This window comes from Balaenoptera borealis, assembly GCF_965194805.1.
Source record: "Balaenoptera borealis genome assembly, chromosome: 8".
Taxonomy (NCBI): Eukaryota; Metazoa; Chordata; class Mammalia; order Artiodactyla; family Balaenopteridae; genus Balaenoptera; species Balaenoptera borealis.
In genome coordinates, this window is record NC_138865.1 from 18,059,622 (window position 1) to 18,079,678 (window position 20,057).

The 20,057-nt window shown below is 42.1% G+C and overlaps 1 protein-coding gene across 11 annotated transcripts in view; it reads right to left on the bottom strand.

The window, feature by feature from the left end:
* CDK20 (cyclin dependent kinase 20) overlaps positions 1-20,057 on the bottom strand; it is a 47,911-nt gene that overhangs the window by 9,004 nt on the left and 18,850 nt on the right. For 4 of the 11 annotated variants that reach the window (XM_082403400.1, XM_082403403.1, XM_082403398.1 and 1 more), the window contains 2 exons: positions 16,535-16,681; positions 11,120-13,411 (listed from right to left, as the gene is read on the bottom strand). The exons of 1 other annotated variant lie outside the window; for it this stretch is intronic. In XM_082403400.1, the coding sequence (XP_082259526.1) occupies positions 13,042-13,411; positions 16,535-16,681 (517 nt within the window). In that variant the 3' untranslated portion in view covers positions 11,120-13,041. 6 more of the 11 variants (XR_014247796.1, XR_014247797.1, XR_014247798.1 and 3 more) reach the window with 6 other exon arrangements.

The window sequence follows — 20,057 nt, forward strand, 5'->3', positions numbered from 1 at the left end:
CAAATTCTGGATACCCATTTGTAAATAAAAATGAACCCTGACGCTGACCATGCACACAAATATAATTTAACTTGAAATGAGCCACAGACCTATATGTAGATCATCTTCCCAATAACCCGTGAGACGAAGTCACACAAAGCTAAGCCAAGGCGTCAAGGTGCTGGGTTCTCATTGGGGCCCCATTCAGGTTGTTGGCAGTCCAGGACACTGTGGCTACAGAACTAAGGTTTCCCTGCCTGCTGGCTGGTGGCAGAGACTATTCTTGTTCTCAGGCCCACCGACAGCCTGGCAGCCAGCACGTGAGGCCCCCGCACCCGTAAGTCTCTGACTTCCTCTTCTGTGACCAGTCAGAGAAAACTCTGCCTTTGAAGCACTCATGGAATTAAAGTGGGCCCGCCCAGATCATCTCTCTTTAGCCAGGTAACAGAAATTTCTCGTGATGCTTGCAACTTTAACCATTTCTCCTTGAAATTCCACACATTTTTGTTCCATATATATTTTAGGCCATACTTTAAAGTGCATTCAAAATTAGCCTCGCTGTATCCTTCTGGGAGGCTGATCAAATTATTATTTTGAAATGACCCCTAAGATCTAGTAAACACTTTTATCTTCCGGTCTTCTCGTCTAACATTACCAGCTGTGTGAGCTTGCTTCTGGTTGGCATCTCCAACGCCTTTTCCCATCCTTTTAATTCCATCCTCCTTAAGTGTTCTGTTTTAGATGAGTCTTGTATTAATTTCCTAGGGCTGAAGTAACAAAACAGGGTGGCTTAAAAAAACAAAAATTTACTCCCTCACAGTTCTGAAGGCTAGAGGCCCAAAGTCAAGGTACCAGCAGGGCTCTGCTTCCTCTGAAGGTTCTAGGGCTTTCCTTGGCGTGTAACAGCACACTCCAATGTCTGCGGCATCTGCACATGGCTTCTCTGTGTGTGTCTCTGTGCCCTCTCCTTTTCTTAGCAAGATACCGTTAGATTAAGGGCCCAGACTAAATCCAGGATGATTTCATCTTGAGATCCTTAACTAAATACATCGCAGAATAGGGAGGGTGGCAGGGAGATGCAAGAGGGAGGAGATATCGGGGTATATGTGTATGTATAGCTAATTCACTTTGTTATAAAGTAGAAACTAACACACCATTGTAAAGCAATTATACTCAAATAAAGATGTTAAATAAATAAATAAATACATACATACATACATCGCAGCAGCACCATTTCCAAAGAAGGTCACATTCTGAGGCTCTGGGTAGACCTGAATTTTGGGGGGATACCCTTTTCCGTACCCCACTGGTGCATGTGTAAAGTCAGCAGTCTCCAAATCTGAGCCAAATTTTGTGTAGGGGGTTGATCCTGCCCCATCCTCCGACAGGGCAACCTCAAGAAAATCAGTGCTTCTGATACAAAACCTACCGACCTCAGCCCCGCACAGCACACCATCAAAGTGAAAGCTGAGGGCTACATCTGGGCCCTAGTGGTGACAGAGGTGATCACAGGTTCAGGTTCAGATCACAGGTGACTCTCTGTTCCCAGGTACGTATTATGCCTTGGGACGTGGAGGTAGCATCCTGCAGGCTCCGCACAGCCACTGGAGTCTCCTTGCTAAGACAGAAATGACATCTTCAGGATGAAGGCAGGCCTGGCCATCTGGTGCAGGAGGAAGTAGCTTCCTGTTGTCCTCAGACCCTTGCCACAGGCAATGACACTGGAGCAGGCCACCCTCTGAGTAGACAAGAAAGGGAATTCTCTCGTGGTATAGAGAGCACTGCCACTGTCCCATGCCACACGGCCCACCAGAGCACTGCTGCGGCCCGTACCTTACCGGGTGTCCCGATAAAGGACAGACACAACAGTCCACACAAATGGTTGACCTTCAGGCTGTCATCTCAGTCACCTTAGCCCTTGATGCCCCAGCAAACAACCAGCATGTTTACACTCTTCGGCCATTGCCAGTGGCATGGCCATGTGGCCAGCCAATGCAGAAACTAAATTCTCATCCAAGCTTTCCCATTTGGGAGGAAGATCTCAGGACCTCTTGCCCCCCAAACACCCCAAATATAAATGATAGTCACACATGTCTGCACATAGCAGGCACTCCTATCCCCTTTGGAGACCCAGACATTACCAACAGTGACCAAGACTCTCATTTCACTTTAAAAACACACAACACCAAGCTCTTGAGCAAGTCATTCAAGAGAACTTCCCTTCATCTGCCAATTTAGAACGCAGGCCTCACAGAGGACCATATGGCCTACTTACTCAAGTTCAGGTTCGGGGAAATGAAACATGCACCTGTCAGTCATCAAACATCAGAAATGCATCATAATAACTTACTCCATTTTTGATGTTTGACAGCTGATAGCCTTTAAGGACCACCCCCCTCTCTTACCCCAGGGCAAGCTGATAAGAAAGGGGCACCTGCAGAGAATTCACACCAGTAAACCCTGGCCCAGGGTAAGAACCCCACCTCCCAAACCACAGGGAAAGCCAGAGTCAGTAACTCCTCCCTGCTTCCTCAAGCCATTTCCAGAGCTGCCTCCTGGAAGCCCACCCTGCTCTCCCAACAAGTCTCATTATGTGAAAAATGGACCTTTTCACACCCACTCGCTGCATGTGTGGCATCATCAGTCTTGATAATGAGAACTAAAATGTTGCCTGCCATATCAGTAAACAAAGGATGTTGCAGCCATCAAGCCATCATATTACAGCCACCGGAGGGCGAGCCCTAAGGGAACCCAGGATGTAGACAAACGGGCTGCTCACTGCCAAACCCTCAGCCACTGCCGCACCCCCTGGTTCTGCGAGTGTACCCTGAGGAAACTCAGGATGAGAATACACAGAATACTGGCCCCAGATATTTAAGGTGCATATCAAAGGAATGATTTCAGTGAGCCCAGGCTCTTGCATCTTCCCCAACATAGAAAAGTGCTAAATTCCATAACTTGAGAAATCTGGTTTTCTTTTATTAACAGTAATCTTTTGATGTTCTGACTACCTGGTCTTTTGTTGAGAATCTCCTATATATCCTGGCTCCCCACCCTTGCCTCTTCGGAACAGTTTCTGCAATGTCATCTGAGATGCCATGTCCCGGGCCTGAAGTCCTCAGAAAGTCCACCCAATAAAACATAACTCTCAACTATTAGGTTGTGCATTTTTTTTTCAGTCAACAATAACCAAGCCACATTTTGGGTCAGGTTGATCCTGCCCCCTATGGTGCAACCACAAAACACATTCATCTTCCTCTTATGATTTAGAAGCTATATGCTATATACTATTCTTCTAGGAGTTAGACGAGAGATTACTATTCGCAGCCTGCCTTATAAAGTATACTGCTAATTGGTACATTTAATCTTCTCTGACAATTCAAGGAGCTTAGACCTTTTAGTTCCTCATAAACCTCCCCTAACCTAAATGCTAAAGTCATGCATTTTATTTCTACATATAGTTTAAAGTCCACAAGGCATTGTTGTTGCTGTTTTATACAGTCAATATTTAGATTTCCTCATCAAAGGTGAGGTGGATTTCCTCACTGTTGCTGCTCATCGATCTTTCCTGCTTCTCTGACATTTCATCTGTGATCATTTTCCCTCTGCCTGAAGAAGTCTCATTAGTATTACACCGAAGGTCGTTTTACTTCCTCTCGCTGCTATTACAGACATTTTTCTTAGTCTTCAGTTATCTCAGTTCACTCTGATGGGTCTATATGCAGATTTATTTTTATTTACCCTGCTTGGGGTTTGTGGGGCCTTCTTGATTCCATGGATTACTGTCCTTAGTCTATTTTGGAAAATATCTACCATCATCTCTTCAAATGTTTCCTATGCGCCCCTGCCTCACCTACTCCTAGGATATAAAATAAACAAATACTAAAATTTTTTCATGGATCCTTTATGGCCTCGCCATTCAAAGTGTGGTCTATGACCTGAGAGCATCAATATCCTCAAGAAGCTTCTAAAAACTCAGCATCTCAGGCATCCCCAGGGATCCACTGAATCAGAATCTTCATTTAAACAAGATCCACAGGTGAGTCACATCCCATTCAAGTCTGAGAAGCACTGGTCTCCATCTCTCAGCCTCTCTTCCACATTTACCACTCCTCGTCTCCCCATTCCATTGTAGATAATTACTTTTATCTTCCAGTTCACTAATTCTTTCATACTCTTAACTTCTTAATTGATGTATATAATACACATAGAAAATTGCACAAGACATAAACATAAGAGCTCAGTACATTTTTACAAAGTAAATATTCATGTCACCACCGAAGTTAAGAACACTGCCAGTGGCCCACAAGCTCCCCCTACCCACCCCAGACTTTTGTGTGATTCAACTGTCCACTCTGCTATTAAATTCATCCACTGAGTCCTAACGTTTGTTATTCAGTTTTGCTACTCCAGAATTTCTTTCTACTTGGTTCTTTTCCAAATCTGTATGTCATTTTTCACGGCTTTAAGTTCTCTGTTGAAATTTATCTCCTTGAGCAGGGCAACCACAGGTGTGCTAGTGTTTGTGTCTATTAACTACAATATCCAAATCCCCTGGGGCTCAACTGACATTGTCAGCTGTTTATCCTGCAGGTTCTAGTTCATGTTATCTTTTTTTCTTTTTTATGGAGTATAGTTGATTTACAACATTGTGTTAGTTTCAGCTGTACAGCAAAGTGATTCAGTTACACATATACATATATTCATTCTTTTTTACATTCTTTTCTCATACAGGTTATCACAGAATATTGGGTAGAGTTCCCTGTGCTATACAGTAGGTCCTTGTTATCTATCTTATATATAGTAGTGTGTGTATTCGTCCCAAGCTCCTGATTTATCCCTCCCCACCATGTTTCCCCTTAGGTAACCATAAGTTTGTTTTTGATATCTATTAAGTCTGCTTCTGTTTTGTAAATGGGTTCATTTGTATCTTTTTTTTTAAAATTAGATTCCACATATGAGTGATATCATATGATATTTGTCTTTGTCCGACTTACTTGACTTAGTATGATAATCTTTAGGTTTTAGCATCCATTTTGCTGCAAATGGCATTATTTCATTCTTTTTTTATGGCTGAGTAATATTCCATTGTATATATGTACCACATCTTCTTTATCCATTCCTCTGTTGATGGACATTTAGGTTGCTTCCATGTCCTGGCCGTTGTAAATAGTGCTGCGATGAACACTGGGGCGTATGTATCCTTTCGGATTATGGTTTTCTCCAGCTATATGCCCAGGAGTGGGATTGGTGGATCATATGGTAGCTCTATTTTAAGTTTTTTAAGGAACCTCCATATTGTTCTCCATAGTGGTTGTACCAATTTACATTCCCACCAACAGTGTAGGAGGGTTCCCTTTTCTCCACACCCTCTCTAGCACTTACTGTTTGTAGACTTTTTGATGATGGTCATTCTGACAGGTGCAAGGTGATACCTCATTGTAGTTTTGATTTGCATTTCTCTGATAATTAGTGATGCTGAGCATCTTTTCATATGCTTTTTGGCTATTTGTATATCTTCTTTGGAGAACTGTCTGTTTAGATCTTCTGCCCATTTTTTGATTGGGTTGTTTTTTTTTTGACATAGAACTCCATGAGCTGTTTTGTATATTTTGGAGATTAACCCCTTGTCAGTTGCATTATTTGCAAATATTTTCTCCCATTCTATGGGTATCTTTTTGTTTTGTTGATGGTTTCCTTTGCTGTGCAGAAGCTTTTAAGTTTAATTAGGTCACATTTGTTTATTTTTGTTTTTATTTTCATTACTCTAGGAGGTAGATCAAAAACGATATTGCTTCAATCTATGTCAAAGAATGTTCTGCCTATGTTGTTCTCTAAGAGTTTTATAGTGTCTGGCCTTACATTTAGGTCTTTGATCCATTTCCAGTTTATTTTTGTGTATGGTGTTAGAGAATGTTCTAATTTCATTCTTTTACATGTAGCTGTCCAGTTTTCCCAGCACCACACATCAAAGAGACTTTTTTTTCTCCATTGTGTATTCTTTCCTCCCTTGTCATAGATTAATTGATCATAGGAGCGTGAGTTTATTTCTGGGCTTTCTATCCTATTCCATTGATATATATTTCTGTTTTTGTGCCAGTACCATACTGTTTTGATTACTGTAGCTTTGTAGTATAGTCTGCAGTCAGGGAGTCTGATTCCTCCAGCTCCATTTTTCTTTCTCAAGATTGCTTTGGCTATTCGGGGTCTTTTGTGTTTCCATGTAATTTTAAAAAAATTTTGCTCTAATTCTGTGAAAAATGCCAATGGTAGTTTGATAGGGATTGCACTGAATCTGTAGATTGCCTTGGGTAGTTCATATCATCTTACCTCATGTGCCTACTTATCTCTAAGTGAGTGCTGAACACTGTATTTGAAAAGAGAGGCCTTGGGAGTTGTTAACCTTCTCCAGAAAGGATTTTCATTTACTCCCAGCCAGTAACTGGGCAGCTGCAGCCAGTTCAGGGACTGTTTACTTTCAGACCACCCTCACTCTTAGGTTGAAACTTGATAACCCACCCAACGTAAGAGGATTCACAGGGCTCCATTCCTTGGTGATCCTGCAGTCCAACTTTTGTCTACATGGCTATTAAGCTCTGCTCAGCCCCTTAGCTTTGTAGTAAACATCTCCAGGGCAAAAGCAGCCCCATTGTTAGGCTCAGCACTTTGATTTCTGCCATCTTCTGAATCTTGGCCTAGAAACCGTTTGCTCTTTTTAGCTCTCTGACTTGATATATATTCTAATTTTTCTAATTGTCCTTCACTGACAAGTATGTGTGAATCATGTGCTCTACCATTCCCAGGAGAGAAACTTAGTGGTATCCTCTTCATCTATACAATATATTCTCAAATTGCTCTGGAGATGTTAATTACACTTATTCCAAAGTCTTCTTTAAACAACTAGAGTTGTTTATGTGAAATCTGTTTCATCAGGTTTTACTTTTTTTGTTTACGAGCTTAGTTCTTTTACAGAGTTAGTTCTGTTTACATATGAAACTGTTCCTGGATGTCTGTTCATCTTGATATTTGGGATGCCAGTTTGCCCACACTTTCAAAGACCTCCTTCCCTCCAGGAGGAGGATACTGCCCCCAGGTGAGAGCTACTTCCTCAATCTGCCAGCTAACACCCACTTTTGCCATTTCTCTCTGGCCAAATGCTCCCTCCCAATGCCCAAGAATCACCTCTAAAACAAATGTCCTGGCAACAGAAGGCCTTCATCATCTGAGGCAAATGCTTGCATTCTGTCGAACATGCCTCAGTTTTCCTTTGAGTTGGGCCCTCGTGGAGACTTGAAAAGGGGGAAAGAAGGGTGAGAATGCAGTAGTGAGAAGGAACTGCAAAGGGAAGAAAGACTATGAGTAGGACCAGGAGACAGGAAAGCAGGGGCCTGTGGACAAGAAAACACAGGCAGCCCACAGGGCTGGAGCTCACTCTGAAAGGGTGAGAGGCTGCAGAGATGGGGCCAGGGAACAGGCTGTGGCACACTAGAGCCGAAGGGGGATGAGGAGTCTGCCCTCCACGTGGCAGGCAAGGAGGAGCCTGGGGGACCGAGCAGAATTATGTGGTCACTTGGTCTGCCATGTGGAGGGCCTGGCTTGAAGTGCCATCTGGCACAGTGGTCTGGTGCCAGGTCCACAGACCCTGGGAAACAGCAGAGGTTCCTGAGAGCTGGGTCACTCACCAGCAGGAGGGGGCCTTCTGGAAAGTCACAGTATGTAGGCAGGCAGGAGGCTTGCTCACACCCGTTCTCTGCTTTCCATACTTTGATCAGTCCCCGCTCATCCACGGTGACAACCAGTTGCAGCCGAGGGTAAGTCACCAAATTCACCAGAGCTGCAGGCTGTAGAGGGCTCGACAGATCTCCGTGCCCTAGGCAACAACAAAATTAATGTAACAACTCACATAGGGCCCATTTATTTCCTAAACACTTATTATTTTCATTCATTCGACCATCACCCAGTGCACACTGGGGACATGTAGGTGTAAAGGATATGATGCCCATCCTCACAGGCCGCACAGCATGGTAGGGAACACAACACAGAAGCAATGTTCCACCAGAGAGGAGACAGGTGTGTCCTGGAGGAGAGCAGTGGCTGAGCGTGGGTGTTGAGACTGCCTGGGGTTGGTGCCATTGCAGGGGGATTGAGGGTGGGGTTCTTCAAGTGCACTGGGCACAGGATGTCTGAAGCACTCCCAGTGGTTACCTATGGCTCAACTGAAGAAGGCTGGGCAGGGAGGCAGGACCCAACACTACCCACCCTGCCCGGGATCTGGGCTGTGCTTGGGACCCAGGCTGTGCTGAGGACCTGGGCTGTACTCAGGACCTGGGCTTTGCAGGGCTGCATAAAGTGAACTTCCACGTGGAACGTCTCACTTGGTCCCCAAGGAACCCAGGTTTACAGATAAGCTAATTCAGCCTTGTGGTTGTAAACAGTTTCTGTTGCATATCTGCAACTGCCCTGCTCAGAACATGCCCTTCCCAGTGGTGTACCCAGCAGTGCCACCGCGGGCCAGGCCTGGCGAAGGCCCATGCCCTGTCACGGCCATTAGCACAGAGGAAAATGACTGGTCCGAGATGGGCTGATTCCCAGATACATGGTCTCTCCCAGGATTCTGAAAGCTCGAACAGCGAGGTAAAGAGCCTGGGTCCAGCAGGCCCACGGCACATTAGGACAGGGCGTCAGAGAACCAATCCTCTAATTGCTCTTTCTGAGTTTCTCAGAGTTGCCACATGGGGTTTCTTTCCAATTTGGAGTTATTACGGTTCTTTTTCTATCAGGTGTTATCATGTTAGCATGATCTTTTTCCAATCATGACATCCCAGTATTCTTCCATTCTTTTCTTTCTTCCCCCTCACATCAACAAATCAACAGTTGATTTCTGTTGCTTAAACAGCTAACAAGACTATTACTAGTAGGAACTCGGCGCCGGTGACTGTGTCATGTCAACTAGGTCTCGGAGAATACACATTATTCACCAGTGGCTAGTAGTATGGAAGTGGGCAAAGAAGCAGTGAAACTCCCCTTCCCATTTCAGAATAGAAAGTAGCAACCAGGGGAACAGAGCACAGAAACAGGCTACATACTGCATGACTCCAACAAAATGACTGAGCTTTCTAAAAATAAAATAAGATTGGAGATGTGTTCACAAAGAGGATTAAGGTTGGCAAGCCAGGCAGAATGGGTGCAGAGTGGTCTAGCCCTGTCTAACAGTCCCACACTGTGACCAACGGAGCACACTAGAGTTCATCAAACCACAGCCTGCAGCCAAACCCAGCCCACTAACCATTTTTGTATTTTCGTTAAAAAAAAAAAAATCAAAGAATATTTCATGACACATGAAAAAAACAAGAAACTCGCATGTGAGTGTCCATAAGTACAGTTTTATTGGAACACAGCCACTCCCTTTTTGTTTACTTGTTGTCTACACCTGCTTCTGCATTTCAGCCACATAGTTAAGTAGTTGCAACAGGGCCATGTGGTCTGCAAAGCCTCAAATATTTGCTCTCTGGCCCTTTACAGAAAAGGTCTGCCACCCCAGCACCAAAGCTCTTTACGTTCAAGTCAAGACCTTTTTGTTTTGCAACTATGGAACCTCCCAGCCTTCAGGTCTTCTTCCTGCCCAAGAGCCCCTCATCTAAGCCTGTGTGGTCTCATGTCCACAGCCTAAGGTGGGTCTCTTTCAGGGCAACACAACTGCAATGAAACAGAAACCAGACACCTGCACCCATCAGTCACCAGAGACCTTCACTTGAAATTATAATGTCAAACATCACTGTGTATGAGGAAAATAAAGCACGTGGAAGAGAAAAAAAAACATGATAAACAAATGAAAAACTGACCATGGAGGAAAGACATATGATGCAAATAACTGTATCCTTTAAACAACACAAAAGAGCAATCAGAGAATATGAAAATGGATAGGAAAGCTTTTTAACAATTAGTACCAACCAAGTCCAAAATACTAATCAAGTTATCGAGGTTTTAACACTTAAGTTTGCAAGTGGGGTGAGTAAAAGCTGCATTATCTGGGCAAAACCACCCAGAGGCTGGCATTGGCTCCAATGTGGACATCACAGAACTGGGCATGGCAGCTGTCATCCCCTTGCAGAAACAGCCTCCATCAGGCACTGCAAAAATGCCCATCTCCCTGAGGCAGGACAGCAGAAAGTCAAGGGCATTTGCGATCAATCAGACTCAAGTCTGAAGTGTGACCTGGCACAGCGACTGAGCCTCCTGCAGCTCAGATTTCTCATCTGTACAATGGGGCTCCCACTCCTCACCTCACAAGTTGGCTGTGATGGTTAAAGAGAATAAAGGCAAAGGGCCTCGCTAAGACTGAGGACATAGCAGCATCTGGTCACTTCTCCTCCTGGCCCCCTCCTGGACAGCTCACCTCTTGCAGATCCCAGGCACACACGGTGCCATCTGACGACACGGTGCACACCACGGACTCCTCCCGCCCATCAAACCAGTACTCTTTGGTTGAGATGTAGGCCAGCTCATCTATCTCTCCTGAAAGAGAACACAGACTTGACTTAAGCACACACATGGACGCCTGGGATGTGAACATTCAACTTGGTGAAGGGGAGGCAGGCAAGTCATTCCTCTTCTCTCTCAGGAGCATGACAGGTGCTGATTCTGGGGACAGTGGTGGACAGAAAGAGCTGGGACTTCAGACTTACAGTTTGGGTATCATGCTCAGGACTGCCTACCACCCACCAGCCATGTTACTGTGAACAACAGTTACAACATCCTTATCTCTTAGTTTCTGTTTCTTTCTACTCTGAAATAGATGTAATGATCTCTGTGAGGATCAAATGATAACACAGGTATAGAACACAGCAGGGTATGTCCTCATTATGTGGCATTTTCCAACTAATTGGCTGAAAAACCAAATCCCTAGAGATCTGACCAGGGAAAGAGTGGGAATGCACACAGTTACCACCTTCCCCACCCCGTACCTTTGTGCCCAGCAATGGCTTTGCAAATAAAGTCCTTCTCTGGCCACCCAGATTCCATTCGGAACTCCAGCTCGGATCAGCAGAGATAGTACTGTGTCCATGTCTGTGTGCCCAGGGTCGTCTGGGAGGCTTTACAGGAGGACCAGCATCTCAGACACAGCTGCCTGAAACAAAGACCCACAGTCCCAGGCAGAACAGGAGTGTTTTGGCATCAATAGGCCTAGCTTTGATTCCCAGCTTCACCATCTACTAGCTTGGACAACTCACTTTGCCTATGTAGGCCCCAGTTTCCTCCACCGTTAAATGGGGATAATGATATGACACTGAACGAGTGCTCACCACATGTCAGGAATAGGTGCTTTTCGTGTTTCCAGTCAATCTATATAACAACCCCATAAGGTCGGTCCTCATCTCCATTTTAGACATGAGAGAGAGGTTAAACAACTAACCCAGGGTCATGCAGCCTTGGTCATGCAACTGGAACTCAAGAGTCTGCATTTTTTTGAAGCTGCCAACTATTATTGAACTGTCTATTTCTCCCTTCAATTTTGTCAGCCCTTCATGCATTTTGTTGCTTTGTTATTAGGTCCATATACATTTATAATTTTTAGATCTTCTTGATGGATTGATCTGTTTATTATTATAAAACACCCTTCTTTGTCCCTAGTAACACTTTTTGTCTTAAAGTCTGTTTTGTCTGATATTAGCATAGTCATTCTAGCTCTCTCTTGGTTGCTGTTTGCATTGGTATATGTTTCCATTCTATTATTTTCAACCTGTATCTTTGAATCTAAAGTGTGTCTATTGTAGACAGCATATACTTGGATATTTTTAATCCCTTCTGCCAGTCTCTGCCTTTTCATTGGAGGGTTTAATCCATATATATTTAATACAACTACTGATAAGATAGGATTTACATATGTCATTTTGCTTATTTCTATGCATTTTTCCTTCTATTCCTCTATTACTGCCTTCTTTTGTATTAAGTATTTTCTTGTGTCCTATTGTTTTGTCATTTCTTCAACTGTATATTCTTTTAGTTCTTAGTGGTTGCCTTGAGGATTACTGGATAAAAATCTTAATTTATGACAATCTAGTTTTGATTAATATCAACTTAATAGTATCAAAAAACTTAGCTCCTGTGTAGCTCCATTTTATGCCCCTCTCATTCATGCTGTTATTGTCATACAGATTACATCTTCATACATTATGTACCCAATGGAGAGTCACAATTATTGTTTTATGCAGTTGTCCTTTAAATCACATAGGAAAAAAGGAGTTACAAACAAAAGAATTCATTTGTGTTGCCTTTTATATACACCCATATGGTTACTTTACTGATGCTACTTCTTCACGTGGATTCAAGTTCCTGTCTAATGTCCTTTCATATCAATCTGAAAGACTCTCTTTAGTATTTTTTGTAGGGCAAGTCTACTAGCAACAAATTCTCAGAGCTTTTGTTAATCTGGGAATGTCTTAATTTTCTCCTTCATTTTGCTAGATATAGAATTATTTATTTATTTATTTATTTATTTATAATCAGTCATCAATTTTATACACATCAGTGTATACATGTCAATCCCAATCACCCAATTCAGCACACCGCCATCCCCACCCCACAGCGGTTTTCCCCCCTTGGTGTCCATACGTTTGTTCTCTACATCTGTGTCTCAATTTCTGCCCTGCAAACCAGTTCATCTGTACCATTTTTCTAGGTTCCACATACATGCATTAATATACGATATTTGTTTTTCTCTTTCTGACTTACTTCACTCTGTATGACAGTCTCTAGATCCAGCCACGTCTCAACAAATGACTCAATTTCGTTCCTTTTTATGGCTGAGTAATATTCCATTGTATATATGTACCACAACTTCTTTATCCATTTGTCTGTCCATGGGCATTTAGGTTGGTTCCATGACCTGGCTATTGTAAATAGTGCTGCAATGCACATTGGGGTGCATGTGTCTTTTTGAATTACGGTTTTCTCTGGGTATATGCCCAGTAGTGGGATTGCTGGATCATATGGTAATTCTATCTTTAGTTTTTTAAGGAACCTCCATATTGTTCTCCATAGTGGCTGCATCAATTTACATTCCTACCAACAGTGCAAGAGGGTTCCCTTTTCTCCACACCCTCTCCAGCATTTGTTGTTTGTAGATTTTCTGATGATGCCCATTCGAACTGGTGTGAGGTGATACCTCATTGTAGTTTTGATTTGCATTTCTCTAATAATCAGTGATGTTGAGCAGCTTTTCATGTGCTTCTTGTCCATCTGTATGTCTTCTTTGGAGAAATGTCTATTTAGGTCTTCTGCCCATTTTTCGATTGGGTTGTTTGTTTCTTTAATATTGAGCTGAATGAGCTGTTTATATATTTTGGAGATTAATCCTTTGTCCGTGATTCGTTTGCAAATATTTTTTCCCATTCTGAGGGTTGCCTTTTCATCTTGTTTATGGTTTCCTTTGCTGTGCAAAAAAAAAAAAGAAACAGAGCTGGAGGAATCAGACTCCCTGACTTCAGACTATACTACAAAGCTACAGTAATCAAGACAATATGGTACTGGCACAAAAACAGAAACATAGATCAATGGAACAAGATAGAAAGCCCAGAGATAAACCCACGCACCTATGGACAACTAATCTATGACAAAGGAGGCAAAGATATACAATGGAGAAAAGACAGTCTCTTCAATAAGTGGTGCTAGGAAAACTGGACAGCTACATGTAAAAGAAGGAAATTAGAATACTCCCTAACACCATACACAAAAATAAACTCAAAAATGGATTTGAGACCTAAATGTAAGACCGGACACTATAAAACTCTTAGAGGAAAACATAGGAAGAACACTCTTTGACATAAATCACAGCAAGATCTTTTTTGATCCACTTCCTAGAGTAATGGAAATAAAAACAAAAATAAACAAATGGGACCTAATGAAACGTCAAAGCTTTTGCACAGCAAAGGATATAGAATTCTTGATGACAATCTTTTTCTTCCCACACCTTCAACATATCAGCCCACTCCTTTTTGGGCTCCATGGTTTTTTATGAGAAATCAACCGTTAATCTCATTGGGGTTGTCCCATACATGATGAGTTGCTTCTCTCTTGATGCTTTCAAGATTCTGTCTTTGGCTTTCAAGTTGGATTATAATGTGTCTCGACATGGAACTCTTTTGACTTTATCCTACTTGCAGCTCACTGAGCTTCTGGATGTGTAAATTAACATTTTTCATCAAATTTGGGAAGTTTTCAGCCATATCTTTAAGTACTTTCTACTTTCTTTCTCCTCTCATCTGGAACTCCCTATTATGTGTTGCTTGCATGCTTGATGGTGTCCCACAGGTCTCTTAGGCACTATTCATTTTTCTTCATCTTTAGCTTCATTGCATTCCTCAGACTGGATAATCTCAACTGACCTATATTCCAGTTTACTGATTCTTTCTTCTGCCTGCTCAAATCTGCTCTTGAATTTTTAATTTGATATTGTACTTTCCTACTCCATAATTTCTGTTTAGTTATTTTTTTATACTTTCTCTTTATTAATATTCTCTATTAAATGAGACACTGTTCTCATACTTCCCTTTAGTTCTTTTCACGTGGTTTCCTCTAGTTCTTTGCACATACTAAAATAGTTGATTTAAAGTCTTTGTCTAGTAGGTCTGATGCCTGGGCTTCCTTGGGGACAGTCTTTATTGTTTGCTTTGTTTCCTGCATATTAGCGACACTTTATTTCTTTGCATGACTTATAACTTCTGTTGAAAACTGAACATTTTAAATAACATAATGTAGAACTCTGGAAATCTGATTCCACCCCACCCCCGGGTTGTTATTATTGCTGTTGTTATTTTTTGTTTATTTAGTGAAGTAACTCTGAAAAGTTTCTGAAGTAACTCTGAAAGTCTGTATTCTTTGTTATGTAGGGCCACTTATGTCTCTGCTCAGTTAAATTAATGTGCAGTAATGAGAGGACAGAGATTTCCTAAATTTCTGGAACCACTAAGTTTCCTAGTCATTGCCAAAGGCTCTATGTGCAGGTTGGGGCATGTGTTCAACACTCAGCCAGGCAGTTGACTTCTCTGCCTTAGTCTTCACTTTCTGCTTCCACAGAACCTCAAGGTTAACCAGAGGTAAAAGTTTAGAGCCCTTTTATATCTTCCCTGAGTTAGCACACAGCCCTGCACAAGCACTTGGCCTTCTAGATTCCTAGGAATGTATTGGAGCTTTCCAAAACCCCTAAGGACATCACATTCCCAGCTTTTCCTTTTAAACTCTTTGGTTAGCCTATTGTTTCCTTAACTATCATTCATCAACTCTGATTAAAGACTAATTAAAAAGTTAATCAATTCTCTTTAGTTGTTTTGACAAATGCCCCAAGGTAAAGGTTTTTCACATTGGGTGAACTCCAAGCAAGGTAAAATAAAGACGGCTTACACGTGAGCTCTTCCAGGAAACACCAGACAGGTCGAACAATGACAATTCTCTGGGAATAAGGCTTTGAAGAATCTCTCATCCCATTCTTACCCTTCCAGTGACTGCGGCTCCTGCTTTCACTGTGATTGTGAACTGTTGGTATTCAAGGCTAACACAAAGCTGGAAGGTTGTTATGGGAACAGGGCAAGTGAACACTTGCTGCTCTTACTGAGAATAAGCCATTTTTTTCTTGAATAAACATTTCCCAGACTACTGTAAGTCTCTGGTTAATTTCCAGAGTTCTGTAAAAGTTGATTTTGACAATTTATGCCAGTTTTCTCATTGCTTTTACGGAAGAGAAAATTTTCAGAAGTCATTAATCCACCATTTTCCAAGAGTCTGCATCCTTAACTTGTATGTATCAATAACTACTGTCAATTCTATGATAGCAACTCGCTTATAAGGTTGTTGAAGATAAAACATTAGCTCATACACACTATGGAGAATACTGAATCCCCACCTAGTCTGTGGACCCCAAAGTGAGTAAGACATGGTCCTTGCCCTATGAGTACTCTCAGCTGGTGGTTAGGAGGAAAAGTAAAACTAAAATTCTGGAGAGAAATGCTAAGTTTCAGAAGGGGCAGCCTATGGTGCCATGGGAGTAAAACACAAGGAGAGTGAACATCTGGGAGAGGATTAGGGAGGCCCCATGGACAAAGGCTTTCAAAATTTACAGTCACCAGAGTTGATACAGCATCAGAGGACTCCAGTCATATCTCACAGAGGAGAAAAATGAGGCTGGGTGGGAAATAAGTAGCTCACAGCCCATGGTCCCAATAAGTACAACGCAAAGAGTTTCTCTCCATTCAAAGCCTGTACACTCACTGAGCACCTATGTGTCAGGCTCTGTACTAGGCCCTAGTGACCTTCTAACACACTGTGAAGGATCCAGTGCTTATGTTGGATATGGGTTTTCCTGTACCCACTGAAACCCTGTTCCTTCTACCAGAAGTAGCATACTCACAGCCTGCAGGCAGAATGGGCATCCAGTTTACCTTGTCTGGCCTGCATAGGATTGGCCTATGTGAACTAGCTGCCAATACTTAAAAATCAAGAGATTTCACATACTAATTAGGTAAAAGAAGAAGATCTAACTATACTGAAATCAAATTCTCACCTGGAAAAATTTATCTGGGGCCACACAGAATGGTACTCTTCAGACAAGAATGAGCTTTCAGGGAATTCCCTGGTGGTCCAGTGGTTAGGACTCTGCACTTTCACTGCTGAGGGCCTGGGTTCTATCCCTGGTTGGGGAGCTAGGATCCTGCAAGCTGCATGGCACAGCCAAAAAAAAAAAAAAAAAAAGAATGAGCTTTCAGCTCCACCATCCCTTTTATCTCTTGGACTAAAAGGCTGAGTATCAGCTGCCTCATATCATCATTCTTATGTTGTTGACTTTCTTTTAGTTGAAATAATCAGAAAGGGAAATTTCTTGTACCCATATCTCAACCTAAACAGTGTGAAAATAAAAGCTAGACTAAGAAGATAATGTGGTTTAAGAAAAAGGGGGGATAACATTTCTTTGTGGAAGTGGAGTCTATTTCTACATATTTAAGGCCATTATACATCAAACCATAAGTAGGAACCATGACCAATATTCAGAAGAAATAACACCAAGTGATTTGGCCAAAAAAAGGGCAGACTGTCAACAAGGCTAAAGTGTGCACATGAGTAAAGTATGAGATAAGCCTCTGAAATACAAGGATGTATCAAGTGAAAAAACACCATGGCACCAAAACCTTTCAGATAGCAATTAACAGCAAAACAATCTACTGTACACAAACAAAAAAAATATTTGTACCTTAAACAAAAGCAAATATTTGCAATTTTACTTTTAACCAAAAACCTAACACATAGTGTGTGAAAGAGATGGCAGAATTTAAAAGGTCATGAAGCATTTTAAAGAAGTAACTTGCAGTGTTTTAAATTAGAATTATAGACTACATATTAAAAACATATGACCGGTTAACCATGTTCATTTACTGTGTCCGTAAGAGTTCCTATGGGCCTGGAGAGTTTTGGGGCCTAGTACCCATGACAGGTACAACATTAGAAATGACACGTGCATGTGACGATGCTCCTGGAATGCTGTTGCAGTTGTCCCAGTTCCAGAAACATAAACCCAGTGTTTTTTATATGAACATAGGTCAAGGATACCATCCCAAAGAATGACTGTATGCTAAAAAGAGTTTAGCACCAAAAACTATAAAATAGTAATGAACCGAAAACCCATTCGTGACTTGGCTTGCAGACAGCTGAAGAATCTGCTTGAGGAACCTGGAGGTACACACAATATGGTAACACATGCATACATGTGGGGGTTAATTGATAAGCTGCTCAAGAGATTTTTTGAACTGCTGAAAGAAATATATTACTTATGTTACTCAAAGGGAAATTCCTACCCCAGCTTATCAGTAAAGATGAGAACAAAGACTAGGGTTTAAGGTTGGCATCCTACCCATTTCAACTGTGAGAATTGCCCTCCAAGGGCTTCCACAAATAGTTACACCAATCTATGAGTCAACTCATTTATTTCTAGTGACACAGTGTCTTTGAGAATCACATTTGGCAAGACATTCTCTTGTCCACTTATCTACAGAGAAATCAATTTCCAGAATTGAATGTTCTATCTAGAGTACATTCCCCAAATTGTAGAGATAAAGACTGAAATCCAATAAAAGTTCCCTTACTTCAAAATTGACTAGAGATTAACATCATTTTTCTAATTAATATTATTAGCAATAAAAAAAATGAATAAAAAGCAACAAACAGAACAGTGCTGTATGATACTGAAAAATAAATATGGCAAGATTGGCATTCCACAATTCTCAAATATATCAATTCACAGTTATTCTAAAAATAAAAACCATCAAGCAAAGATTCCCTCCATGTTTGGAGGAAACTTCATGTGAATAGTTGTTTTCCATCAGGAAAGACTAAAACCAAATATAGCTCCTAGTTGATAGTCAAGGCTATATAGTCTGTCCTATATTCTGCAAGGGGCAGAAGATCTGACACTTACCTCTTGGGACAAAAGAAAAGATGTCAGGTTCCAAAGGAGGAATGAACAGAAAAGAAAAATTTAATAATTTAATGATTAAAATATTTTTTATTTTCTACTTTTAATTTTTTCAATTTTATTTAAGTTCTCATATCAAACATGCTTATATAACTATGTTGTTACACCAAAGTTGAAATCAAATAAAAGTGGTTTATTTGTCTATTGATTTGTCTATCAGCCAGCTGCATTCAATTTGCTGTACATTTCTGCCCCTGAGTTTGGTACCCCCACCTACATCAACCTCCACTTGATTAACAAAATCGCTTATATTTCAATATACTGTAAAAAAAGTCTCACACCCCCAACTAGGGAGGAGTTTCCTGCTGGTAAGGGCTGTGGATTGTCCCTTCTTGTCTACTTAAGAGAAACGCAGTGAGTGCTGAAAAGTACACCCCTCTCTCCTTTGAGGGATACTCTCCTGAGCAGGCCTGGCTCTTCCTCCACTCACCTCCACAGTTCCTTGGTCCTTGAAGCCTCATTCCAGACCCAAAAGAGTAGCTGGTCAGTCAACATGCAATTGGTGCCTAGCCTGCCAGGCCCTGTGGAGGGGACAGAGAGCTAAATGAGACCCAGTGCTTGCACTCAAGAACACTCACCCTGGGGAGTTAGAGACAAATTCAGACCATCAAATAAAACACACCAAATAATGAATGACAAAGGAGAGAATGACCAACTCAGTTGGAGCCAAGGGGTTCAGAAGTAACTACTGATCAACTCCTGAAGGATGAGTAGTTATCCTCTAAGAAAACGGCTGAAGCATTTCAGGGAGAGAAAGATCTGCTTGGGCAAAGATTCAGAAGTATGAAAAAGATGATGAGTAAGTTGCCTTAATCAGAACATAGAGAAAGGAGCTGGAGACAGGCTTAGACCAACTCTTGGAAGTCAGAAGGGCAAAAACAGTGAGAAGTCACTTGAGAACTGTGAATGGAAGAGTGGCAAGTCAAACTGTGTTTTAGGCTGCTATGAGAAGGAAGGACTTGGAGACTTCCCTGGTGGTCCAATGGTTAAGAATCCGCCTTCCAATGCAGGGGGCATGGGTTGGATACCTGGTCGAGGAACTAAGATCCCACATGCTGGGGCAACTAAGCCCATGCACGCTCTAGAGCCCATGCGCCACAACTAGAGAGCCCGTGCACTGCAACGAAAGATCCCACGTGCCACAACAAAGATCCCGTGTGCCGCAACTAAGACCCGATTCAGCAAAATAAATAAATAAATATTAAAAAAAAAAAAAAAAAAGACTCTGAGCTTCCACTGTAGGGTGCACGGGTTGGATCCTTGGTTGGGGAACTAAGATCCTGTAAGCCACGTGGTAGGACCAATTAAAAAAAAAAGAGAGAGAGAAGGAAGGACTGGAAATGAGGGCAGAGCAGCAGGACCCATAAGAAGGCTGCTGCAATGGAGTAAATTAAGGCTCTGGCTAAAGGGATGTCCCAGAGATGCCAAGGTGGAGGAACAGAACTGCTACCTGGGGAGGGCACACAGGCCGTATTCCCACAAACTGCTCTCTGCAGAAGTATCTGGAAGAGGCTCAGGTGGCCCTGGGAAGGGACCACAGTACCCTGCCTCCCCCTCCCTC